We start from the raw sequence: 21,726 nt of genomic DNA, 5'->3' as shown, positions 1-21,726 counted from the left end.
TATATGCTGTGCCCCGGTGACCTGGCGATGTCATCTAAGACCACACTTCAACTGCCATCCCTGCCAATGACTCCCAGATCTTGACTGTTCAACTCAGAGCTGTCTGCTAAGTTACAGACCTATTTTTCCATCTGCCTCCTTGACACCTCCATTGGGATGTCTCCAAGCCACCTCAGACTCAATATGCCAAAGACTAAGCTGATGGGTGCTGCCCATCTTCCCCCACCCACTGAAAATACTTGGTCAATGATTGTCTTCCCCATCTCAGTTAGGTGGCATTACCATCCATTTATCTGCATAGACCAGGAACCTCAAATTCATCTCTGACTCCTCTCGGTGAGCACATTTGGTCATTGATAATGCACATTCAAGGAACTCTCAAGAAGATTGGGTGCAAAGAATGAATGGATGGATGGACGGATGGATGGATGGACGGATGGGTGGATAGGTGGATGGGTGGATGGATGGATGGGTGAGCAGATGGATGGGTGGATGGATGGGTGGATGGGTGGATGGGTGGATGGGTGAGTGGATGGATGGATGGATGGATGGATGGGTGGATGGATGGATGGATGGACGGATGGATGGGTGGACGGATGGACGGATGGATGGGTGGACGGATGGGTGGATAGGTGGATGGGTGGATGGATGGATGGATGGGTGAGTGGATGGATGGATGGATGGATGGATAGGTGGATGGATGGGTGGATGGATGGATGGATGGATGGATGGGTGAGTGGATGGATGGATGGATGGATGGATGGGTGGATGGATGGGTGGATGGATGGATGGATGGATGGATGGGTGAGCGGATGGATGGGTGGATGGATGGGTGGATGGGTGGATGGATGGTTGGATGGACGGATGGACGGATGGACGGATGGGTGGATAGGCGGAAGGGTGGATGGATGGATGGATGGGTGAGTGGATGGATGGATGGGTGGATGGATGGGTGGATGGATGGGTAGATGGATGGATGGATGGATAGATGGGTGGATGGATGGATGGATGGATGGGTGGATGGGTGAGTGGATGGATGGATGGATGGATGGGTGGATGGATGGGTGGATGGATGGATGGATGGATGGATGGGTGAGTGGATGGATGGATGGATGGATGGATGGATGGATGGATGGATGGGTGGATGGATGGATGGATGGCTGGATGGATGGGTGGATGGCTGGATGGATGGATGGGTGGATGGATGGATGGATGGATGGATGGGTGAGTGGATGGATGGATGGATGGATGGATGGGTGGATGGCTGGATGGATGGATACATCTGATCTGTAGCTTTGTTTCCTGTCTCCTTCCCTTAGAAAAAGACAGTCTTCTTTTGTATTTTTTTTCTTTGTCTCTTTCATCATTTAAGACCTAGTCTCTTTTGTGATGTTCTGTTTTCTCAGGCTCCTGGGGTTGTGCCTGATAACTCTTCCTCAGGGTGGCCCTGTTCCTTATTTGGTTTGCAATTGTTTGATTGTGAGCTCTCCTTCGGGAAACACTTTTCCCAGCAGGAATTCTGTCTGTCTTGAGTAGAGAAGCATCCTCACAGAGGGCTCATGTTTGCTTCTGCTGGGCACTGCAGGGGTTGCGCTGGCCTGTGACTAGTTGTTTAGGTTACTATCTTAGCTCAGGATCCCTACGCCATGAAGGACACTACCAATTGGACCCTCTGCCTATACCAGGCACAGACTGGCTTTCAATTTTCCACTGAGATATTTTTCTTTGCCCAGAGCCTCCAGCAGGGATAAACTCCCCAGCCCCTTCCCTGAGCTGATGGGCGTGAGACTTTTGCTTCCCTTGCACAGGGAGCCCTCCCAGGACCCTGACTTTGTGCAGGTGGTCAGCCCCAGTCCCCACCTCACGCAGGCCCTGGGCCCCGCCTCCTGCCCCAGCATAGGCATTAAGAACCCAGCCACCACCCTTTCGGGTTTAGATCTGTGTCTAAAATGTTCCTGGAAGTCAACTCATGAGCTCTCAGTCGCTTCTTTGTTTCTGCACCCACAGATTTCCTTTTCCTTCTTTGAAGTATGACTATCGTGACTTAGGCAGCCTGGGCACGGGTGTGTGGTGGGGCGGACATTTAGTTGGTCCTCCGTGTTGCTGGAATTGGCCCTCTTTCCTCTTTCTGCTCCTGGTCACAGACCAGAGCTCCACACACAGGGCAGCATCCACCACGTGGACGGGCTGAGGGTTTACCTTCCACCAGACTGATCCTTCACGAACTTGGGTCTCATCATGCTGTAGTCTAGCTTATATTTACGTTACACTATATTATATTATATTATATATTTCATTAGCTTCCCATTGCCTCAAGTGTATGTCCCAGTGTTTTATTAGAGTTTATAAGGCCCTCGATGAGCAAAGACATCCTCTGACACTCTTGTTGCATACGAAGTCCCCGTGGCCCCTGAATTCACGAGGCTGCTGCATCTCTTCGCATCTTTGCCCCTGCTGTTCCCGCTGCAGAAGTCCCTTTCCCTTTGCTGCCTGGCCCTTGTCTCTTGTTCCTCAGGCCCACGAGCTCCAGCATCTCCTCCTCTCCACCTAACTTTCACCTCAATCATCGCCCTCCCCGTGTTGACTCGACATCATTTATGAACACCCCTCTCCTTCTCTGGCTAAGGATGCTCCTTGAAGACAAGAGCAGTGCGCAAATTCTCTCTGTCCTTCTGTGACTTCCGTACGTTGCATGCAGTGTGGACTCGATAAATGGGGAAAGAGTGCTGTTTTTGTAGCAGCATTTGAACCTGGGTGCTGGGCGTTCTAAATTACTGGTAATCTTTGTGTTCGGGATCTGGAATTGTAATAAATTGCCCAGACACCTGGGAGAGCACCTGGAAGCTTTGCAATGTGTTGCTGCTATTGCCCCCTGGTAACACCATGAGGAGGAAAGCACCACCAGCCTGTAATTTCTAAAAAACAATGTCAATAACTAATTGACCTCTTCTGCAAAACCTGGGGTGCCCGTGGCCGTCTTGGGGCATCAGCCACCGCTGCCCTCTTCCTCGTCTCGCTCCGCTCTGTCTCACCTTGCAAGTGGGTCAACCAGAGAGGCTGGTGGTGGTGCTCGGAGGCGATGGACAGGGTGTTGAGGGCCACGACCAGGATGACCAGCCAATAGAAGACTCTGGACTTCACCACGTCGTGGCACTTCCAGCGCAAGATGCGGTTCCATTGTCTCCAGTGTCGGCTGCGGGAGGGAACAGGAGGAGGGAGGCAAAGAGCGGCCCCACTGGAGGCTCCCGTCTTCCCACGCTTCCTTTCAGACACTCGCCATCCTCAGTCTGATCCCCACTTGCCCCACCAGCCACACGAGACAAGCTGAGAGCGTGAGCCATGGAGCAGACTGATTTAAAATCTTACCTCTAACTGGAAAGTTCTCCGTCAACATGTCATATGTTACGTTTGCTCAAACCCCCAGAACGTACAGCACAAAGAGTGAACCCCAGTGTAAACTATGGACTCTGGGTGACGATGACGTGTCAGCGTAGCTTCATCAGTTGTAACAAATGTACCGTCTGGAGGGGGATGTTGATAACCGGGGAGGCTGTGCGTGAGTGGGGGCTGGGAGTACGTGAGAGATCTCTGTACCTTCTGCTCAGTTTTGCTGTGAACTAGAACTGTTCTCAAAAAAAATCTTTTAAAAAAAAAGATGCACATGTATACATATGAAGTTGCCCTCAATAGGTAAGTTACTAGACAATAAGTAAATCACACTCGTGTCGGCATCAAACACGTGGCAGGATCTCCTGGGTGCTGGGCACTGTTCTAGACTCCGAAGTGACAGGAGTTAACGTAAGTGACCCCATTATGCAAAAAGCCAAAACGAAAACAAAAAACCTGGTGTGTGTGTGTGTGTTTGTGTCAGAGAGATGAAAGCCCAGAAGAGGTCCGGGAGGGACGCAAACCAGTTACCATGGTTACCTCTTTGCAGGGCAGTGGGCACCTCTGTCTTTTCTTTGATGTGTGTCTCTATTGTTACATCTTTCAAAATGACGATTCCCTAGGAATTTGCAGAGGGGAGCAGCCAACCGAACACACCATCCTCTGGAGACAAAGGCGTGAGCTTGTGCTTTCCGTTGTCTCCAGGCCCCCTTCCTGCAAAGCTCTCGGGCTGCCCCTGGCGGGCCCGCCGTCCCCTCCCCGGCAGAGGTTCCCGGCACTGAGCACCCACAGCCCCCCGCTGTCTGACCTGAGCTGCCCCCCACAGGCCCCCAGTTTCTTCCTTAGGCGGTACGTCAACAGGACACCTGCCGAGCGTCCTCCGACGGCACTAAGGGGTGGGGAAGTGACCCGAAAGCCACAGAGGGGAAGGCAGCTGGGGTCTCCCCCCGTGTGTCAGGGAGCTCGGGGCTGGGCGGACCCTGGGAGGCGGGAGATACTCACACGAACTGGATGATTTTGTTCAAGCCCTCGATTTCATACAGGCTCTCCGTGTCCGAGCCACCTTCATCCAAAGACAGCTTCCCTGGGGATGGGAGAGAGACGGTGGGCCAGTCTTCCGGGTCCCCCGGGGCTGGGCGCACCTGCAAAGGGCCCGTTGACCTGGGACGGCCCAGATCCCTCTGTGCCTCCCTGAGACCCGGATCCCGCGAACCCAGGAGCACACATCCCCGAGGAGGGGCTGTTGTGGCCAGGCTGTGCAGTGCTTTGTGCCTCTGGAAGAGCTCCGGGCACACCTAGATGACAACTATTTTGGGTGTGAGGCTATAGGCAAGTCACTCATCCACCAAGGACTTGAGTTTTTTTTCCTTTTGGTGAGGAAGATTGGCTCTGAGCTAACATCTGTTGCCAGTCTTCCTCTATTTTGTGTGTGGGACGCTGCCACAGTGTGGCTTGATGAGCAGTGTGTAGGTCTGCACGGGGGATCCGGGATCCGAACCCGTGAACCCTGGGCCCCCGAACTTAACCGCTACGCCACCGGGCCGGCCCCCTGCAAGGACCTGAGTTTTATCTGCAAAATGCAAAGCTAATCCTGCTTGAGGGGCCTCGGGTCTCGCAGGAGGAGGTTACGAGAGGCTGTGCTCTCCACGGGAGCCGCCCGGGGGGCAGCTCTGGCGTGGGCAGGATGCTGGCTGCCACCCTGGGCCCGCACCTTCTCTAAAGTCCTCGACGTCCATGACCTCGCCCTGCGTGATCCAGCTCATGTACCCCCGCAGGTCCTCCTCCAGCTGCTGCTTCTCCCGGAGCTTCTGGAAGGTCCCCCTGGACTTGGCCTTCTCCCGCTCCTTGGTGAATTCCCTGACGTGGAACGGGGGGACGGGGAGAAGCGGGGAGGGTTGAGCGCCCCAAGGACGGAGAGCACACTCTCTGACTGCAAGCGCCCCTCCTCTGGCCGATGTCTCCTGGGGCCCAGGGGCCCTTCCGGCCCCTCCTGCTGCCCCCACGCCCCCTCCAGGAGTACCACGGGGCCCCCGCCTCCTTCTCATTTCGTTCTTCTCATCCCACCTCATCTTCCCCTGCCTCGTCTGCGGGTTAGTGATGGACGGCCCATGGTCCCCGTGGGATCAACCACGGGGCCTCCAATCGCCACACTGCCCTGACCTCTAAACCTTCTCAGAAACCTAGTTCTGCTTGCAGACCTGAGGCCAGGAGGAAATTCTCCCGGGCCAAGAAGAAACCAGGAGGCAGCCCCAGAGGAAGGACCCGAGGGCCAGCGAGGGGTCCTCAGACCAGCAGGGCAGCCCTCAGCCACAGAGCAGGTGGGGACAGAGGGGGCCTCCAGCACAGTCGTGGGTCCGAGGAGACGGGCTGAGAGCCAGCCCCGCCCCGCCTCAGCCCTCCCACAGCCCCAGGGTCAGGGCCAGGCGGGGCTCCTGCCCACTGTGGCCGTGCACCCTCGGTCATCCCGTGACTCCTGTGGATCCCTCCCCAGAATAATGTAAAATGCACAACGTAAAAGCAGGGCATGGCAAAGAACCAGTCCTATTAAAACATCGCTACTGGAATATAAAGAAATTGTGGTAAGTTTATAGATACACTTTTTATAACTCGTTAACTATGGGGTGGAGGCGCAGGTCTCAGGACGGTCATCATTGCAGAGCTGTAAGTAATATCAGCAAGCACTGCAAGGTGACGCACGATTTCTGTCGGGACAATCACAGGCAGAGCCAGTCCCACGGTGGCTTGTTGCTCACATTCGTAATGAAAGGAAAGACTAAATTTCATTAGGAGCTAATGGAAAATAAAGATAAGTCTTTCCGGGCCAAGGTCACAGACCCCTGAATTCTGTCCACAGCACGCCTGGAGGGAAGCCTCTGGGTGGGCTGACAGCCACTTCCAGGCTCTCCACTGTGGCCAGAGTGGGGCTGTCACAGCGAGGACAGCTCTCGTGAATAATGACTGTTAGTACTAAGCACTTATCATGCGCTGGACTCTGTTCTAAGTACCTTCTATGTATTAACTCACTTAATCCTTCCAACAACCCCATGGAACACATACTGTAATTAGTCCTCTTTCACAGAAGTGGACCCTGAGGCACAGAGAGGTTAGGTAACTAGGCAAAGGTCACACAGCCACCAAGCAGTAATGCAAAGATTTAAACTTGGACAGCCTAGCTCCAGAGTCTGCATGCTTAACCCAAAGGCTATCCTGACTCTTAGCGTGGAGCGTCAGCACAGGCACAGCCGTGGCCAGGAGGCTGGCGTCTTGGGGGCTTCGCTCAGAGAGAGTGTGGATGCAGAGGGACAGAAGGAAGCAAGGATAGGAGAAGGGAGACAAAGAACAAATTGAGCGGCTCCTGCCTGCCTCTTCTGTCTCTCCCTTTTCAAGGAGGGAGCACGCTCTTGGCTAAATGGGACCCAGGGATGAGCAGCGGGTCTGAGCCACATCTCCCTGCCCTCCCCCTCCCATCTCTCCTCCCCCTCCCCCATCCTCCCAGCTGCCTTACCCGCTCAGGACACCCAGCACCAGGTTGAGGATGAAGAAGGACCCCAGCAGGATGAGGGTGACGAAGTAGATCCAGGGCCACTCGTTCCCGATGGCATCGTTGACCTGGCGCGGACAGAGGGGTGAGTCCCAGCCCCACCTGAGGGCCTAGGTCCCCTCATGAGTCAGACCACTCACACTCCCCCCGACCCTGGGGGACAAGGAGGGACGCCATCTGGGCCCAGAGAAGGGCCCTAGGACTCGGGGCTGGAGGGACCTCCCAGGGGCCTTGCTGCCTGTCTCCCTACGAGCCTGCCCATCCCCCTCCACCTGCCGCCGCCACGTGACTCTCTCGTGGACACTGTCTCCAGCTGATTCTTTACGAAGCTGAAGGAACACTGAAAAGTCTTGGCCTGAGCTTGGCCAGCTCCTTCACAGACGGCCTCCGTGACTCTAGATGAGCTGCCTAACATCTCTGAGCATCATCCTGTCTGTCCAATGGGGGTGACGATGTGCTCACTCCTCACAGGCTCGTAACAGAGGTGGGATAACACACACGACAGTCCTGACGTGGTTAATAACCTGCTCCCATAACAGGATCTCCTCCTACATATTTGCAAAGCATTTGACAGTTTTCCTTTTGCTCCCCTCGCAGGCGGTGTTGCATTGTGGTTGAACCCTGGGATGGGAGCCCCATGGATTAGCATCCAGTTCTTGGCTCTCTTGCTCACTAGCTCTGGAACCCTGGGTGTGTTGCTGGACCTCTCTGAGCCTCAATTCCTTATCTGCAAAGTGGGAGCAATGGTTCCCTGTTGGAGGATTAAATAAGAAATGCCGCCCATCACCCAACAAATAATGTGTTCCGACGAGAAAACGTATGTGGCACGACTCTGTGCGGGCGCGGCTGCAATTCAGCTAATCCTCCCTCTGACCGTCATACCTACCCTATGATGAAGGTCGTATTTTTATTTTTCAGACGGGGAAACTGATATCTAATAACAGCTAGATGGGAAAGCAGTCTTTCCCAGCGGCAAGGAGAGAGACTCCAGGGGCCCTTCATCCCTCAGGAAATCTGAGATTCAAGGCTGTCAAGAATGAGTCACCCACAGCCAGGATCAGGGAGAAGCTAGGAACCGAGACCAGCACCACGGAGCTGCTGGCTTCCATTCCTATCCGCGTCTTGGGTCCCGCACAGAGAGGCTGGACCTTACAGACTGCCCAAAGGATGCTGGGACACACTCCTGGGGACGAGAAGGGGGCCATGCGCCCTGTGTGGGTTTCCCAGGGAGGGGCGAGAAGGAGCGGGGGACACTCGAGTCGGTGGCTGGGCGCCTCCCCGTTACCCCCACACCCGGGCATGAGGGAGGTGGTCCGGGAGGCAGGGGCCCAGACCCACCCAGTACAGGACCTCCGTCCAGCCCTCCATGGTGATGCACTGGTACACGGTGAGCATGGAGAAGCCGAAGTTGTCAAAGTGGGTGATGCCGTGGTTGGGGCCCGGCCAGCCGCCCCGACACTCGCTGCCATTGATGGTGCATGGGCGCCCCGAGCCCGTCCTGGCGCAGGGCGATGGCTTCTCGTTCTCCACCGTGGCCACGATATCTGTAGGCAGAAGGGGCGTGAGCGTCAGACGCGGGAGAGGGCATTCAGTAAGGGGAGAGGTCTAAGACGCACGCAGCGAAAATGCAAAGGATGGCAACGCACGGGCTCGTGGCGAGGGACCCAGAGGGATGCCCGGGGCCGAGGGCTCAGTGATGGACAGCTGCGGGCAGCAGGGGTTATATTCCGGGCCCCGGGCCTGACTACTGGTCATCAGAAGTGCAGCCTATGGAGCAGGCATAAAGCGAGTGTCCTCGTCCCCAGAGCTTTAGGAAAGGAAGCGGCTGCCGCGTGGGGCAGAAGTGTGGGGTGGGTGGCAGGTCTTCCGCCTTGAGCGCTCCATCTGGGGCTGAAATGGAGAGGCCCCCGTGGCCTGGAGACAGCTGTGCCGGTCACCAGCTCCAGGCAGGCAGCTGCTCTCAGCAGAGCTCCCTGCAGGCCTGAGCTGCCGGCCCCTTTGTGCCCCTTGATGGGGCTCCTGTTGGTTCTAAAGTCCTGCAACTTTGCTGGCATCCTGGCTGCCCTTTCATCTTAGGACGCTTCGTCTCCGTTGTGCTCAGGGATTAGGCTGGCTGCTCAGAGCTGGTGTGCCCTTGCTCACCCACATTTACATGGAGGCTCCGTGCCCCGCAGACGGAGACCGCCCTGGGCTCTGAGTGGGGTCCCCACCCATGAAGCCGGGTAGCCCCCATCCCCCAGGGGCTTGGAGCGCTGCTGGTCAGCACTGGTCAAGGACTCAGGGGAACTCCAGGTGAGACCTCCATGTTTGGTGTGACGGTCATGATGGAAAATCCCCACCTATCCGTCCTGAGGATGCTCATTGTGGGATGCAGATTGTCACGGGGACAGGCAAAGGCAGAAACGGGACGGAACCACGGAAGCTTTGTCAGCGTTTTCTGTTGTGAGGTTGGTTTGGCCCTTGTTTCCGTGTCTGTGGTGACAGTCTCCTGGGACCCTGCAGGCCACGGTGGTCTCGGCCGGCCGGTGTTATTCTGGTGAGCTCGATGTGGGGGCTTTGGCGGGAGGGCCTGTCCTAACGGAGGTCACCTCTACCCCGTGCCATGGCCACTTCCCTGTCCACTCCGGTGTAAGGTGATGCTGGGCTGAGACAGGCTGAGCGCCAGCGAGCTGCTGACAGCTTAGGGAAGCGAGTCGCAGACTGTGGGGCCCGAGGCCCTTTCGGGGCATCCGCCTGGTCAAATTATTTTTATAATGAGGCCAAGACGCTATTTATCCCTTCATCTCCCAATCTTGCAATGAATGCAAAGTGAAGTTTTCCAGAACCTACGTGACATGTGATGTCATGACAGACTGAAGGCAGAAGTAGACGTGGGAATCCAGGCATTAAAGAGACTCAGAGAAAATGGAAAATAGTACCATTTTTCTCACTAAATACTCTTGGTTTGGGAAAACATAGTTATTTTTCATAAAAATATTTATGTTCACATGTAATGAGTTTATTACGGTTCCTTTAAAATGAATTAATAAATTAATGTTAGGACATTTTTCTCAGTTTTCATTTCTAGTACCATAAATAGCAATGGATGAAATCCAGATCAACAAGGCTGTCTGAGGTCCTCAAAACTCTTTTTCTTTTTTTTTGAGGAAGATTAGCCCTGAGCTCACATCTGCCACCAATCCTCCTCTTTTTGCTGAGGAAGACTGGCCCTGAGCTAACATCCGTGCCCATCTTCCACCACTTTATATGTGGGACGCCTACCACAGCATGGCTTGACAAGCGCTGCCACGTTCGCACCCGGGATCCGAACCGGCGAACCCTGGGCCGCCAAAGCAGAACATGCGCACTTAACTGCTGCACCACCGGGCTGGCCCCCTCAAAAATCTTGAAGAGCATAAGGGGTCCCGAGGGTGAACAGTTTGAGAACTGCTGGTTTAGAAGGTTTCGCTCAAGTTGCTGGGGCCCCGAGGTGGGCCGGCTCTGACGAACCTGCGAACGACGCCTTTGGCTCTGGGGCGCTTCCAGGAGGTCCCCTTCAAACCCTACTCTGTGGGTCCTGCCCCGAGGGGCCGCTCGGACCGAAGCTAAGACTCTGAGACAGAGAAGGTACCAGGAGAAATTCAGCCATGTTCACCCACACCCGGCCCAGAAGCCTGAGATGCACGGTCACCCGGGGCTCGGGTCCTGCAGCACAAGGTACGGCCCGGCGCCTGCCCCTCCCGCGAGCCCTGACCCCGGCAGAGCCGTCCGCCTCCAATTCCCCTCATCCAGGAGAAAGCGTGCCCAAGGTCGTGGGAAGCGCTGACCGAGCCCGGGGCCTTCTTCGCCCCTTCTGAGTCGCCCTGGGACCTGGCCCTCCTCCCCGGGGCCTGGGGGCTCACCTGTCCCGATGAAGTAGCAGGTCTTGTGCATTTTGCCCTTGAAGAGCTCCAGCCCGATGATGGCGTAGATGATGACCATGAAGAGCACCAGCAGAGCAATGTGGAAGAGGGGCAGCATGGCCTTGAAGATGGAGTTTAGGACCACCTGCAGGCCTGCAGCGGGGGCAGGGGCACGGAGGTGTCAGCTCCCGCCCCGTCCTGGTCTCACGCCCCGCCCAGCTCCCTACGCATCTGAGAGGCCTCTGGGACACAAGGCAGGAGGAGCCCCCCGGGACCGGGAAGGGAACAGGGTCCGCCACGCACTGGGCACCCCCGACACCAGCCGGAGGGGTCTGAGCACGCGGAAAGCTCGCAGGGCCTTGACGTCCAGGCCGGCGCCCTTGCTGCTCAGGGGGGCCGTGTTGCTCTGGATGATGTTGACCTGTTCCAGAATCACGGTGAAGACCCTGGAGAGGGGAAGAGGGCGGAAGAGAGCCAGCGGGCCGGTGAGCCCCCGCTCCGGCACTCAGGGGACCCACAGAAAGGCCTCGGGGCTGGGTGGGGGATGGGAACACGGCTCACCAGCCGCGGACTGACGTTTGCTAAAGCCCATCTGGAGAGTCTTAGCAGCAAAGACCCTGGGGCCAAGCTCAGACTTGGCGAAGAGTAGGGGACCCATTTGTGACGTCCACTCTGGGCGCCGGGGGGTGAGGAGCACGAACCACAGGCATGGACAGTTCCCGGCCCCGGGGTGGCGTCACCCAGTGGGGACCAGAGGAGAAAGCCGGGGCTGGCTCTCCCTGTGGCTCTTCCTCGTGCTGACAATGCCTCATAATTTCCCAGCTCTCCTCCTCCTCTCTCCATTGACTCAAATTTCCTTTATCCTTTTAAGTCCAGCCCAAATCCTTTATGAGTCCTTCCTTGACCACTGACCCCCTGGACATGTTGCTGTGGGACGCAATGGTGCCCTGTGTGGTTCTGTCGCTGACACTATAATTCTCTAGACATTTGCCTCCGCTTCTAACCAGGGCGGCTCATCGAGAGTAGAGGCTGGTTCACAGAATTCCTCTATTTTCCCTCTTGTGCTTAAGCAGCATTGTATCATTAGGAAAGAATCAGCACAATATTTATTAAACAGAAGAACAGCATAGTGGTCACACAGCAGCCTCTGGAGCCAAGATGGCCTTGGTTTGAATCCTGGCACTGCCACTGGCTAGCTGTGTGACCTTGGGCAAGTTGCTGGACTTCTCTGAGCCTTCACTTCCTTATGTGGAGAAGAAAAGAGGATTGCTGGGAGAATTAAAGGTGATGTTACATGGAAAGCACATGCAGGGCTTGACAAACGCTACTGTTCTAATTGGGTGGTGGTTATTAGAAGTTATGTTCCGGGCTGAATTGTGTCCCCCCCCAAATTCACATATTGGAGCCCTAATGTCAGAACGTGACTGTATTTGGAGACAGGGCCTTTAAAGAGGTGATGCGGTTAAACGAGGCTGTAGGGCTGAGCCCTGACCCCATCTGACTGGGGTCCTCAGAAGAAGAGGAAATTTGGACCCACAAGGACACCAGGGGTGCGTGTGCACAGAGGACAGACCATGTGGGGACCCTGGCGGGAGACGGCCGTCTACACGCGGAGGAGGGAGGCGTCAGGAGAACCCAGCCCTGGAGACCACCCTGGGGCGGACTTCCGGCCCCAGGACCGTGAGAAGCACGGTTGTGCTGTTTCAGGCCCCAGGGTGTGGTACTTTGTCACACGGGCCCAGACGGACCCCGCGGGTGACTATGCGGCCATTTGTGTGAACGCAAACAACAGGCGCTCCACGAAGGCACGTGGAGTAAACGAACAGACAAGAGAGGTCGAGACCTTTACGAACATTCAGAAACCCCGGCGAGCCACACACATCATTTCCAATTTTGGGTGACGTGGAAAGAATAAAGGGACCCGGAGCGCCCAGCGGGGGACAGGAGGTGCCACCTGCCTGGGGGAGGTGCCACTCTCCACCCACGTCGGCCGCGTCCCCGCGGGGGCTGGCCCCCAACAGAGGCTGCTCCCTGACAGGGGCGGGTGCAGCGCTGAGGTCCGTCCTGCCTCTGGGGTGCTGGTGGTGGTGGCGGTGGGCACAGGGCCTCGGAGAGCCCCTCTAGCCTCCAGCCCCTGCTCGGCTCACCCCAGGAAGACGATGATGAAGTCCAGCACATTCCAGCCGCTGCGCAGGTAGGCGTCCTGGTGGAACAGGAAGCCGTAGGCAATGATCTTCATGGCGGCTTCGATGGAGAAGACGATGAGGAAGAAATACTCCAGTTTCTCCTGTGGGAATGAGCGCGGTCAGGCCACACTCCTGCACCTCCCCAGTGCACCCCAGCTCCACACCTGCCCTTCCCTCCAGGACCGCCTGCCACAGGACATTTGCACTCGCTGTTTCCTCTGTGGGGACTCCTCCACACCCACCTCCCACCCCCACATGGCCGGCTCCCTCGCTTCCCACACGTCTTTACTCAGAGTCACCCTCTCCCAGGCCGTCCCTGGCCACGTAAGTACCACTGAAGCCACTTCTGGCTCTTCCTATCCCTCCTCCCTGCGTGATTTCGTCTCCTTAGCACTTATCCCTGGCTAAAAATACTGCCTATATTTTTATCCCGTTCGCTTTCTGTCTCACCCACTAGAACACAAACTCTGTGAAGTGTGGGGGATTTTGCTCATTTTTTCACTTCTCTCCTTCCAGGGCCTGGAACTCGGGGAACAAATGAGCAGCCCGGGCAGGTCATGTCCGGTTTGGGCATCTTCTTCTCCCACCGTCGGAGGACTAACGCCAGGACAGGGGGCATGTCTCAGAACTCCAGACGGCCCTCCCCGGCTGCCCAGGGTCTTAGCTGTGATTACGTTTTCTGTGACCCCCTGCCCATGCCCCCAACCCACCCGGCAGTCACCTAAAGGGCACAGCCCTGCGATGCAGGGTGAGGGGATGGGGTGCCCCATGAGCGGAGGAGGCCCCGAGGGAAGAGGCGGAGGGTTGCAGCTCAGCCCCGCTGCGGAAGGCCGTGCTGACTGCCCCGGTCCCTCCTTGCAGCCAGACGCTCTTCTCGGTTACCCCATCCTTGGCTGGGTCCTCTTCCCCTCCCCGGGCCAGGGGAGAGCTATTTCTAACTGAGGAGGCAGTCCCTCCATCAGGGCTCCAGGTGGAAACTGCCCTCCTCGCGGCCGTTGGAACCCTGGGGGCCCTGCCCCCTCCCCCAGCCCCCCCAAACAGGCCCAGCTCCCTGGGAGTGGGGAGCGGGGTGTCCACCCCGCCTGCTGTCCGGACCAGGCCGCCACACTGCTCAGCCCCAGGAGGCACACAGGGAGCTGGACGGGCTCCCTCTGGGGTTCACGCATGAGGGGCCTGTGCCCCACCATCAGCCCCCCGTTACCATCAGTCACCAACACCCACCCCTAACACAGCGCTCATGGCACAGGGCCTTTCTGTCCTCACACCGTGGAGACGGAACTCATGTTACAGATTCGGGGTTCCTTTAATGCGGGTGGGGGCGGATCAGGGCACCGGCCACCCTGTTAAATGATTTGGAAGAGAATTTATTTTAACTTCCAAGTGGGAAGGGGTGCGGGGGGCGGGGGGAGGAAGAGTTCGTCCACAGGACACGTTCGCACGGATACGGCCCCAGAAACCTCCCAACTTATTATTCAGAGAATTTTCCTGAAAGCGTCATTTCCCTTCTATACAGAGGGGGAAACTGAGGCATATAAGGACAAAGCCTGTTTTCCTTATCCCTGCTCCTGATTCCTTCTACAATTCGTAACCCCGAAGCTTTCTCCTTCTTCCGGAAAACCATGATGGGTAATTAAGACGCAAAGCCGCACATGCCGCCACGGGGCCTGTTGACAGGGACCGGGCTCACCGAGGCGCCGGGTGGGGATCACGGGGCAGCCCGCTCTGGGACGGGAGCATAGATGGCGGCTGGGCGCCCTCCCTGGGAGAGGAGCAGGGTGGAAGGGGGCGGGTGGCTGCCCCCTCCGCGGGGCACAGCAGTGAGGGAAAGAGCAGGGAGCAGAGGGAAGTCAAGCCAGCCTTTGGGTTTCAGGTTGCTGCAACCCTGGGGGACCGACAGCAGACGTGGGGCTGAGGGGGGGGGACAACAGGGCCCAAAATAGTGGCCGTGCTCACAGGCCGGGCAGCCAGCCAGCCACCGACACAGGAGAGCTGCCCGCACCTGCCACTGTCCGTCCCGCTGCCTGGCCCGGAGCGAGCTTGTCCGGGGCCGTGGGCCTCAGATGGGGTCACTCAGGCCCCACGGCCCCTTAGCAACAAGGCCCAGCTGGCCCCCCCACGCTCCCCCAGCCCCATCCTGGAGTGCTGGAATGATAACGCACTGCCGTGGGAACCCCGTGTGTGCACACGGCACGGGGCCCTGCCCTCGAGGGGGTGGGGGAGGGGGGTGTCCCTTCTCTGTCATAGGAACAGTGTCATCAGTGTCACCTTGGGTTGCCGCATGGCCCCTCCAGCCTGGCCTCAGGCTGTCACAGAGGAATGACGGACAGTCATTTCCCAGATATGTATGAAGTGCTGGACTGGATGCACCAGGCAAGACTGGCTGTCCTTCCAAATCAGAGATATCAACCTTTCCCAAAACATCCCAGTTTCCTTGGGCACCTCAAGAGCCGGCCATCGGCAGCTGGAGTTGGCAGGCATGGGGCGCGATGGTCCCACCAGCTCTGCTCCTTTGGCCATGTTCCTGAGCCTCTGGGACCCTCAGTCTCTTCATCTGTAAGAGATCATGGCAGCCACCTGGAAGAGGCGTCTTGACGGTTACAGGGCCTCCTGTGGGGGAGGGTCCATTGCTGCCCGGCACTCCCCAAAAGCCCGAGAGATCACAGCTCTTCTTGTGAGAAACCCGGGCCTTCATTGGGGTCTGTGTCCCGCCCACCCCCTGTTCTGTTGGCTTCCTGGTTTGCACGGAGCTGCTGTCTGAGGTCACGTCCGCGGGGGACTTGCCGGCTGGCTCCGTCCTGCCTTGAACTCAACACGTTCACGTCGGAATCCTCCTCGTGTGGCCCTGTCTCAACAGAGGCATCAAGGTGCCCAGGCCGGATGCCCAGGGTCTCTCTGGTCTCCTCCACTGCTGTCCCCCGGGTCCCGCCCACCAAGCCAGGCCTCTCGACCTGCTGGGCTCCCTCCTCCTTGTCCCCTCTGCTCGAGGCCCCAGTGCCCTTGCTCGATGCCCTGTGTTTCGTCGTCTGTGCCCTCGGTGGCCCAGCCCCTTTTCTGTGTAGATAAAAGGGCTTCCTTGCCCACAACTCCTCAAGGACACCCTTCCCCCCCCCCCCAAATGCCTTCCGTGGCAGGCAAGGGCCTCCTTGACACGACCCCTGCTGACCCCGCTGGCCCCTGCTGGCCTGCTGGGGTTCCTGCCAGCCGTGAGGAATGGCCGTCCACGCCCTGGCTCCCCCACCGGCCCCCCAGCGTCCATGCCTCTGTCCCCAGCACCCCATTGCACGGAGTGCCCCCGAGGCCGTCACCCATCTGGGAGGACCCTTCTGACCCCACAGGGAGAGTCCATCCTGTGTCCTCGCCGTCTGGTGACACCATGTGGCTCTTTGCTGACTTCTGCCAAACCACAGCCTCCTGAGACCCCGTGTCTCCCTAACCGTGGGGCCCCCGTGTTTTTCCTGCCGCAAGGACAAGAGGGAGGCGACATTTCCCCAGCAGCATAGCCTGATGAGCAGTGCCATGTCTGTGCCCAGGATCCGAACCGGCGAAACCCTGCGTGAACCTAACCACTCAGCCACAAGGCCGGCCCCCCCGCTTTATTTTCTTTTTAGCAGTCGCCGCCCCGTGGCACGCTGTGGGTCTCTTTCCTTCTTTGAGCTCTCTCTCCTGACCTGCATGGAAGGTCCTCGAGCACAGGGCCTTGGCTCTGTCCCCTGCCACATCCTGTGCGTCTACAACAGCACCCACCACATCAGCGTTCGCCATCGGACGGAGGAACCGGTGTCCTCAGCGTGCTGCCACTCAGGGTACGGATCAGGGACCGCGCTGGTCCTGAGATAGATGTAGGCACTGAGAACAAGCACCTGGGAACTGTTGTGGCCACGTGCACAACCTCCAGGCACGGTGGATGACAGGCCAGTTTGGGGCGTCAAAGTCACAGAGCGAGTCCCAGGTGATGCCAGCTGTGGAGTGGTCCTGCGAAGTGGGCCCACACATCAGTCCACGGCAGATTGAAGTGAAAAGCCACAATCCGGTCTTTCTCCACAGATTGTCTGAGAATCTCAGCTCTGGAGCACATCTAGAGCCTGGCACACAGTCGGCGCTCAAGAAGTGTTTGTTGAATGACTAAACAATGGGAAATGGTCACCACTGCTGTGGTGTCAAAGGAAGCCGTGATACTGTGATTTATAATAAGGTCTTCACCTTGTTTCTGGCACAGAGCTCCTAAAACCATTCCTTAACCTGTGGGATCTTATGCCAACTCCGGGCAGACAAGGTCAGAACTGAGTTGAACTGCAGGACCCCCGGCTGGCATGGGAGCACTGCTGGGTGGTGAGGGGGAAACCCCCCACGTACACATTGGAATTGGATGCAGAGTCCACACAGGTGCAGCCTCGGGGTCTCTATTTCCGAGAAGGGACCACAGGCTCCGACACCAGAGCAGGGGAGATGGCCCCAACTCCCCACCCTCCTGACCTCAGGGGAAGACGGGGGCCCGTCCGACTCTGGCAGGTGAGAGCTCCGTTACTGGCTCCCCACAAGGGCCTTCATTCCCAACGTCCCCTTCAGGGGGTCCTCACCCCCCACAGTCTCCGTCTGGGGCTCCACGGGCCCCACTCGGTGGGGGGTAGGCCTGGTGTGGCCCTGACCCACAGGCCTTTCACTTGCTTCTGGGGGTACTGGAGCCGGACCCTCCCACAGTCCTGGGCTCAAAAAGTGGGGCTCAGACCGCAGTCCCCCCATCCTCCCACTGCCCCTATTTCAGGCTGGGTCTTCACCTCCAAGGGTCAGCCGGGCCCGACCTGGGACACAGTGGGCTTTGTGCGAAGGTGGTGGCAGCTGGCTGGGCTCCCCGCAAAGGGACCTGTCCAGCCTCGTCTCACTGTCTGGGAACCTCGGAGGGGCTGTCACCACCCCCGCTTCCCCCAGCCCTGCCCCACACCGCGGCCTGCAGGAGGCCTGGACTCCGCTCTCCCGGCCCCGCGGCCCCCTTGGAGGGTCCCCGGATCTACGGAGGCCACAGGAAGAACCTCAACAGGCCCGTGGGGGGCGGGGCTGACAGAAGGGCTGCCCCCAGCACAGGCCTGCCCGTCCCCTGGGCCGAGTCTCATTCCTGAGGGTCAGCACACTGTGACCCGCTGGGAGGGGGCATTCACCCCTATCTGTTAACTCTCTAGGGCACGTTGGATCCGGCCGCGGGAGAGGGAACCCTGGCTAGCTGGGGAGGGGCTCCTCAATCACCCCTCCAGCTCGGGGGGCCCCCCAGCAGGTGCTGGGGGCGGGCTGGCCAGGTCCCGCCGTCCTAGAGACTTTGAGGGGCCAGCGATGTGTTCCTCCTGGATTCATCCCTCCTCCGTCCCCAAGGCAGAGGGGTGATTGAGGAGAGGTTTGCGGTCCAGCCCAGACCCGTGTTTGTGAAGCCTGAACACATCACACGGAGGAAGTGGTTGAAGCGAGAGGGCTGGCTCCCCAGCAGCCCAGATGTGCACCCGCAGTCAATCTACACAGTGCCCCAAGACATGCAGGTTCTGGGGTAGGTCCGGGGACCCCCAAGAAAGCAGGGTCTTGCCTTGCTCAGGATGCCTGCATCCTAAGGACTTCTGCATCCCAAACTTGGATGGAGACAGTGGAGCGTGGGCCCGAGGGACCACAGGACTGGAACAACGTGGCCTCGCCCAGCGTGGACAGAGGACCTACGGCCCTGAGACCAGGGCCAGGACATGTGCCAGGGCACATGGGGCGACCGAGACCACCCAGAATCTCCCCAGCCCAGCGGGATGGGGCGCAGGGTCCAGGCCAAGTTGGCTTCTAGGAAAAATGACGATGCTCCTGCAGCCTCTCCGCGGTGGACGAGCCTCACCCCCCTCCCCGACGTTCCCTGCTTCATGGAGGAGGAAAGCAGGACAGAGGGGCAGCGAGGCGCTGGGGTGCAGAGGCCCCGTTCCACCTTCAGTAAGCCGCCTGACGCCCTGTGGCTGCACCGCCCACGATGTCCAGGCCCCGGCATCCGTCTCAGTCACCTCCTCAGCCCCTGGGTTTGGAGGATGACAGAGATGAGTCGGGGAGGGGCTGTCACCCCACAGACATGATCCACATGGGCTCTCCTTCCTCCTTCCTGCCCTGCTGCTCTTCCTGCTCCGCCCCCCCCCAGATCCAGGTTCCCCCAGGTCCAGGCGGGCAGACCAGCCAGGGCTTCCTAGACAAGGGAGACAGCGGAGCTGAGAGCACAGGAGGAGTCCATGCATGCGGGGCTGAGGGAAGGCGGGTGCCCGGCCTGGCAGAGGCTGGGAGGCCAGCACTGTCTCGGGTGATCGTGATAATAATACTGAGGTCCTTAAGCACCCACTTAGGTACCAGGCCCTATTCTAGCCAACACATGCATTTACTCCTCAAGGAACACTCTGAGGGGCTCCTCTTTCCCTCATTTTACAGAGGAGGAAACTGAAACACAGAGAGGTTAAGTAATTTCTCCAGGATCACACAGCTGCTAAGCGTCAGAGCCATCCCGAGAATCCAGACAGTTTAACTCCAGGCTCCGTGGTCTTAACCACCATCCATAGTATGAGAAAGGGCAGACCGGGGACATCTGGGAGGGTTTGTCGGTTCCTGCCCCACCCCCAGATCCACCATGCCCCGCACCTCCCCAGGCCTGGGCTCAGTGATTGCTGGGAAGGCAGAGAAGGAGAGGAATGAATATTTTTTGAGCAACTCTCATGTACCAGGCGGGACGTGAAGTGGTTGCTCTCATCCATGTCACAGTCCCAAAAGGGTGGTTATTGTGGTCCCTTGTGCACGGATGGGGTAACTGAGGCTCAGAGACTCCAGGAAGCTGCCAGCGAGGTCCAGCATGGAGGCAGATTCATCTGGCTGGAAAGCCCGGTGCTTTCCCACGACTCCCCCAGAGACAGCATGGCCTGGACAAGCAGCCAGCTTTCTTCACAGGCTCCTTCATTCACCATCTTGTGTCTGTAGGCCCTGGCCCTGGTGGGAGGGGTGCGGACTGGGGGGTCCCCAGAAGGGCAGCCGAGTCCCCAAGGTGGGAGAGGGCAGGCTCTGAGTGCGGCCCAAAGCCAGGCTTACTTGTCATTTTGCCCGCAGGCCCCGGATCTCTGAAGGGCAAGGCCAGGGCTGGGGTCCTTCTGAGCCCCAAGCCTCCCCAGATGCCCATGTGGAGCAGGCAGCTGACTGCAGAGGGCAGCGGGTGCATTCCAGACCCTATAAAAACACAGCCGCCCTGGATGCCAGGGGCTCGGGCTGCAGCCGCGTGGACGACTGTGCAGCAACCCGAACCCCAGGCATGTGCGGGGGGCCGGGCCGAGGCTGCTGACTCTTAAGGGCAGGCGTTGCTCCAGCCCAGGAGGGGCCCAGAGGCCGCCCACCCCACCCCGGGCTGCACGCAAGGACTACTTGACCGGGGTTCCCCAAAAATCATCCAGAACGTGGAAATCAGCAAAGGGAGAGTGCCATGTCCTATAATGTTTTGTGGCAGCATTTGATAACCGGCCTGGCCAAGGATGACCTCAGTATCTGGAGCAGGGTTTCTCGACCGAGCCCTGTTCGTATTTCGGGATAATTCTTTGTTGGCGGGAGGGGGGCTGCCCTGTGCCCTGCAGGATGTTTAGCAGCATCCCTGGACCCAACCCACTAGATGCCCATTTCCAGATGTTGCCAAGTGTCCCTCCCACCCTGGGATCCACGGACTCAGAGGATGTGCCTTTGTCTAACTCTCGCTGTTCTGTCGAGAGGCAACGATTTCTGCCAGACAGAGAAGATGAGCTCGGCAGCCACGGTTTTGCTGCCTGGAGGATGTCCGCCAGCCTGGCGTCTGACCCGCGCCCTGGTCCCCGTGGCCTCCCCCCATAGTCCATACCCTGCTCCTCTAACGGCTCTGAACCAGCTTTACCCTCCTTCTTATTCTCGTACGAGTTGAATTAATCTTTGACATGTGCTCCTTCTATACATGAGTCGTGTTGTCACTTCTTAAAAACCGTACTTTGACCCAGAATTGCTCTGAGGATGAAGGGAGATAATGTAGCCAAGCCATCAATTTCTAGCTTGTGCCCGATAATTCGCAACTCTGATCATTGATGTTGCTTTTCCACGGGGGTCCGCTCAGGCTGGCCAAGGGGATGGTCTCCCGTAATTTAATCACGGGGTGCCCCCGGGAGCGGGGTTCCTGCAGACCGCAGGGAGCACATAGGACTTCAAGGGGCAGAGCTGGCTTTGGGGGGTCTCGGTCTGGGCTGGGAGCCAGGGCTCTGGGGTCTGGTCTTGGCTTCCAGCTGCCCCTGGACATCTCGCTGCCCTCTTGGTGGTCCCGGTGGCAGCTTGGTGTCTATTCCATCCTCCTGCTTCTTTGACAAACAGTGCCCCTTTGTGACCTGCGTCCCCCAGCCTCCCTCTGCTGGGAGAATTCTGGGGTGAGCTGGGTTGGGCACAGGCCCTCCACGTCTACGGCAAGCTGCTCTCTTGGGTGAGGGAGCCCAGCCAAGGGGCCGGGGCTGGATGCCCTGAGTGTTTCTTCTGGCCTGGGCAGGCAGCACCTCACAGTAAGGAGAAAGCAGGATGGCAGGGAGGGACTGGGGACGTGCTCTCCTGGGCTCCCTGCCTCCCTCCCATACCGCTCCGGTGCCCCCTAACCACCCCACCCCAGCCAGGCTGCCATCACCCAACATGAGGAAAGTGCTGTCACCAAACGTTCACACTAGCAAATCCACCTGCCCAGTGGACATGG

At 58.3% G+C, this 21,726-nt stretch overlaps 1 protein-coding gene across 1 annotated transcript in view; it reads right to left on the bottom strand.

Annotated features, from left to right (window-relative positions):
• Nucleotides 1–21,726, bottom strand: part of CACNA1S (calcium voltage-gated channel subunit alpha1 S) — a 65,740-nt gene that overhangs the window by 38,295 nt on the left and 5,719 nt on the right. Inside the window, exons 3-10 of the mRNA XM_014829351.3 lie at nucleotides 12,957–13,096; nucleotides 11,113–11,255; nucleotides 10,810–10,962; nucleotides 8,267–8,472; nucleotides 6,893–6,996; nucleotides 5,099–5,244; nucleotides 4,390–4,471; nucleotides 3,033–3,193 (exon numbers count right to left, since the gene is read on the bottom strand). Coding sequence (XP_014684837.3) covers nucleotides 3,033–3,193; nucleotides 4,390–4,471; nucleotides 5,099–5,244; nucleotides 6,893–6,996; nucleotides 8,267–8,472; nucleotides 10,810–10,962; nucleotides 11,113–11,255; nucleotides 12,957–13,096 — 1,135 coding nt within the window. The remainder of the gene's footprint in view (nucleotides 1–3,032; nucleotides 3,194–4,389; nucleotides 4,472–5,098; nucleotides 5,245–6,892; nucleotides 6,997–8,266; nucleotides 8,473–10,809; nucleotides 10,963–11,112; nucleotides 11,256–12,956; nucleotides 13,097–21,726) is intronic.

Source organism: Equus asinus, chromosome 30 (assembly GCF_041296235.1).
Source record: "Equus asinus isolate D_3611 breed Donkey chromosome 30, EquAss-T2T_v2, whole genome shotgun sequence".
Classification (NCBI taxonomy): Eukaryota; Metazoa; Chordata; class Mammalia; order Perissodactyla; family Equidae; genus Equus; species Equus asinus.
Note: the sequence above shows the minus strand (reverse complement) of the source record. Positions and strands in the feature narration are given on the sequence as shown.